We start from the raw sequence: 4,343 nt of genomic DNA, 5'->3' as shown, positions 1-4,343 counted from the left end.
AAAGAACAACATAAATACAGATCTTACATTTCAACATATTGGAATATTTGTTGATTCAATGGCAGCATGGACGTAAACTATTTATAAACAGTGTTGTTACACTCCGTAACAATAGTACAGTTTTCTTTTGGAGTAACATTGCACATGCACAGAGGAGTGTTGCAGAAAGCACATTCAGTGTGTTAAAGGGGTATTCCACTATTTTGGGGCTTAATACAGTTAAAATCATTGGCCAGGGTTTATAAAGGTGGTAAAGTGTCTTATTTTTCATGTAAGCCGTTGTCTTGCTTTAAGACAAGTTAAAAGAGGGAGCATGTCGCTAAGCTAGTGAAAGTCAATGGATCCGTGTAGCATGCTACATGCTACAGTGATGCATTGACTTTCACTAGCTTAGCTACATACTCCCTCTTTTAACTTGTCTAAAAGCAAGACAACGCTTAACATGAACAAGAAGACACTTTACCACCTTTATAAACCCCGGCCAACGATTTTCACTATATTAAGCCCCAAAATAGTGGCATACCCCTTTAAATCTGAGCAAGGGGCAAGTCTACAAATAGCAGAGTACCATGCTGCCCTACAAAGGCCAAGTGCAGTAACTATATTATCTAAAACTGGAGTTTAGACTGAAAATGGTCTTCATTACACCTCTTTTATTTTGTGACAAAGCCTTATGGTCCAGATTTGTCCCATTTTAGAGATGTTGCTACGCCAAATTTGCAGTGACTACAATATTCAACCTAATACCAAGGCTCTGAAGCCATTTTTCTCAGTTTCAATGTTGGTGTAGTTACTGCACTTTGCGTTTGTAGGGTAGCATGGCTTAGCTTTGGAGAATGAAGCTATGGGCGCAAGTCAGTGTTTGTCCTGTCATATTTCCCCTTCGCCTCTGATCTCTTGGCTCAATGTCGCCCTGTCTCCATGGAAAAAATGTCAAACAGCAGAGAGCGAATGTTCAAGCAATATCCCGATTGCAGATGACAGAATGACTTTTGAACGGCGTTTTCGCAAGATACTGAATAAAAACATTGATCATTGATGACATTGAGCGTTGCGCCATGACACCAGGAAAGGACAGGAGGTCAAACAATGACTGGCACACTTTGAGGCTCTAATTAGGTGGTGTCCTGCTCTCACCCACACCAAACATGCCTGGCTTGACCACTGAACTGCCTACTTGAACGACAAGTAAGACATATAATTGTGTATATACTGTACATGTTTGTGCGTATTAGCGTGTGCATATGTGTGTGTGTGTGTTTGTATGTCACGTGTCATCCTGAGACTGTAAGTACACTGGTTTGGCTTGCTTCCTCAGCTTCTGTTGACCCCGCAGCTTCCTGCCTTTCTGGGTAGCCAGTCCCATTGGAGGAAGATACATCTATGGACAAAGCAAACAGACAGACAGAGAGAGAGGGGAGATGGTTTTACAGGAACATTTTGGTAAACAAAAAAACATTTCATTACAATTTCATGATAATTTGTTTCAACAACTGGACTTACTGGTCTGGGATAGGGATTCCTGTAGTGAAGCCCTAAAATGAATGAAAATGAAAGTCGGTTTCAGGAATAGTTTATTATGATTACATTTTTTTTTATTCATTGTAATGTAAAGAAAGCTCCTGCACACTGTTCACATTTGCATGGGAGCGGGAGCTTTCTTTACTTTGACGTTGGTGACCCAGGGGTTGATCCACTCCTTCCTCCTCCAAGAATTCTGCACTTATTATTTTTCTATTCATTATATTCATTGATTTGTATTATTTGTTTTATTGAAATAAAATAGCAAATCAAATACATGGAAAACAAAAGCATGTGTGGTGCGCAGCTACACATTTATTTTGGATCGATTTGACAAAACTTACCAATTTCTATTCTTGCGTTGCATTCATCTATGCACTTTTTGATAGACTCCTGTTCTGTTAGCTGAAAAAAATGAATACATATGGTTACTGATAGGAGTCGTCGACCATGTTATCTTACAAGACAATCAATTAATTATGTTGTGGGGTCTGACTTTATATCTTCTAATCTAACACCTAATGCAATACCTTCTGGTTTTGCCGAAACAGTGTTTGTGCCTCCTGCACAATGTAGCGTTTCTCCGCCTCCGTGTCATGCTGCAGGGTAGCTTGCCAGCTACGTGCAATCCTGAAAATCTTCCGGTACAGTGACAGGACCTCTGCACGGGTAACTGAACCCATTGGTGTGGACTAGACTGCAGACCTGTTCAGAAGACACAGTGCTGTAAATGATCCACTCACTCACTCCGCAACATATTTCTAATTGTATGGTTCAGAAAGTTAATTAAAAAAGAAAGCTGTATTTTCTTTCTATCAGGTGACTTTGATCAGTAGGTCTTGAAACAAATGTGGTGACAGGTTTTTTATACTTGTAAGTAATCTGCATCATGAAGGTGACTGAATTAAACATGTAAACATAATGTCTACAAAAATATGGCAAAATATCCAATCACAGTACAAAGTTATATATCCAAGACACCTGAATATGTTTCTCTTTTGTAGACACTGCTTTGACTGATTATTTTGGGGACCCTGCTGCATAGCCAGCACCTCAATGATATAATATCATCAACTGCCCAGTTCCTTCAACAGTAGCCTACAGTAACAACTTTAACCACGTGGGTGCGCTGTAAAGTACAGGCTCAGTACCCCATAACAGGCACGACTCTGCACACTTCTACACAGCTGTGGCTTTCATCCCTGGCTGCAGTGTATCCATACGTGCACGTCTGGGTACAAAACCAGTTTACGTCATCATGTACAAGCCACACTAGCAAAGAACTTTGAAATCTAAGAACATTAAGTCTGTGGTTGAATAGGGCTGTGCCACAATACCTGCATGCTGGTTCAGTACTGAGCCACCTCCGACGTGAGGTAACTGTTTGGCTTACATACAATTCTTCAAAAAAGCAAGCCCATCTAGTTATAGTGGTAGATTAAAGCGGAGTAAATCAGAAGTGTGGCATTCACTATTTTCTCGTAGCAAATCTCTGTGAACAGCATCTGCTGCGACATTTGACATTGGCTATTCCGTAACATTCCATTAGTGAAACTGTAACTGCGTTACTGTTGGACCTGAGATGCTCATTTTCAAACAGACCAATCTCGTAACACAAACCACTTGTAATGTTATCTTGGCATTTACAATAAATCACGTTATTTCAATAACTAGACGTAATGATAAAGAGTTGACCTACCGCTTTGCATCCATTCGTGCACTGTCAACACTAGTCGCACAATGTATGACGTCAGGAAAATGCGGCTCCATTATAATTTTCAAAGCCACGCTTATTTTACGCAAAAAAGCGATACGACTTATGTCTACGCGTTCGAGTGTTCCAAACTCAATATTTTCAGATAGGTACAAAGTGGTTGAACAGAGGATTTGTTGAAGTATGTTGTTGAAATGTGTCTTTACATATTTTCGTAGAGGTTTTCCTGAGCTTGCGTGTGGCACACAGCATCATGCGTTGAAAAGTTGCAGCTTGAAACCTCTTGAATATGGAAGGCAGAGCCTATCTAGGCTGTGGCTGTGTCTCAAATTCCGCACTTGTGCACTTCGGGCACTGTTTTTCAGTGCCTAGGGCCACAGATATCCTATACTATATAGGAAGACAAGATACGTCATCGCGTATTTCAAGCACGTCCGCACAGGTTGGCCATATTAGAGCAGCCTAAACTCTCCACAGACCCTCCGTTACACCTGAACTAAACTGAAGAGTTGAAACGTTGGGATACTTAAAAATTATTCTGTTGCTTCGCTGAAATATTGACACGTGTTTATAAATGGTAGGGCTCCTTAAAACTTAAGTGTAGACTGGGGTAAAACGCCCAGGAGAGTAATAGACCTATGCTTCCCACTTAACCTATTTGTCCAAACATTTAGATAGACCTACAGCAAATACACATTTTAACCATTGCTGTGCATTACGTTGACGGCATGGATATATTCATTGCACCAAATTAAAGACGACAGAGATGACGTACTGGAAGAGAGATGTACAGCGCAACAGGTTCATTCTATCTGGATGGCTTTAGCGTCACGACTCATTTTGAACACAAGGTGGAGCTGTCGAAACCAAAGCATATACTACAAGTGAACGTTTATTTGTTATTTTACTGAAAATATAAAAGATTACGTTGTGCATTTGTTTATTATGTCTATTTGATTACATGAAAAAGCCTACTGAACTATATTATACATGATTTTAGACCTATGCACATAATAATATAATGTAATATAATATAATAATATTGTGAATATTCATCACTATGCAGTATCAACATATACTTTCGTTTGGAATTTTTTATACTGTATAA

The 4,343-nt window shown here is 39.7% G+C and overlaps 1 protein-coding gene across 2 annotated transcripts; it reads right to left on the bottom strand.

Moving 5' to 3' along the window:
* Positions 1 to 336: 336 nt before the first annotated feature.
* On the bottom strand, positions 337 to 3,289 carry lyrm1 (LYR motif containing 1). 2 transcript variants are annotated; one of them, XM_063221951.1, is made up of 5 exons: positions 3,221 to 3,289; positions 2,052 to 2,226; positions 1,866 to 1,926; positions 1,504 to 1,535; positions 337 to 1,381 (listed from the first exon to the last, which is right to left on the bottom strand). In XM_063221951.1, exons 2-5 carry the CDS (start codon positions 2,202 to 2,204, stop codon positions 1,268 to 1,270), a joined length of 360 nt encoding a protein of 119 aa, XP_063078021.1. In that variant the 5' UTR covers positions 2,205 to 2,226; positions 3,221 to 3,289; the 3' UTR covers positions 337 to 1,267. The 2 variants fall into 2 exon arrangements, with proteins under 2 accessions (XP_063078021.1, XP_063078020.1); XM_063221950.1 differs by lacking the exon at positions 3,221 to 3,289 and adding an exon at positions 2,859 to 2,958.
* Positions 3,290 to 4,343: the final 1,054 nt, after the last annotated feature.

Source organism: Engraulis encrasicolus, chromosome 17 (assembly GCF_034702125.1).
Source record: "Engraulis encrasicolus isolate BLACKSEA-1 chromosome 17, IST_EnEncr_1.0, whole genome shotgun sequence".
Lineage (NCBI taxonomy): Eukaryota > Metazoa > Chordata > Actinopteri > Clupeiformes > Engraulidae > Engraulis > Engraulis encrasicolus.
Note: the sequence above shows the minus strand (reverse complement) of the source record. Positions and strands in the feature narration are given on the sequence as shown.

Bases quoted from the DNA above. Each gene is read 5' to 3' on its own strand.
- lyrm1 (XM_063221951.1), bottom strand. From the start codon at position 2,204: ATGGGTTCAGTTACCCGTGCAGAGGTCCTGTCACTGTACCGGAAGATT. The intron at 1,536-1,865 runs GTAAGTTTTGTC...CATTCATTTTAG, and splicing joins CAACGCAAGAATAGAAATTG to GGCTTCACTACAGGAATCCC. The intron at 1,382-1,503 runs GTAAGTCCAGTT...CTTTGTCCATAG, and splicing joins GGAATCCCTATCCCAGACCA to ATGTATCTTCCTCCAATGGG.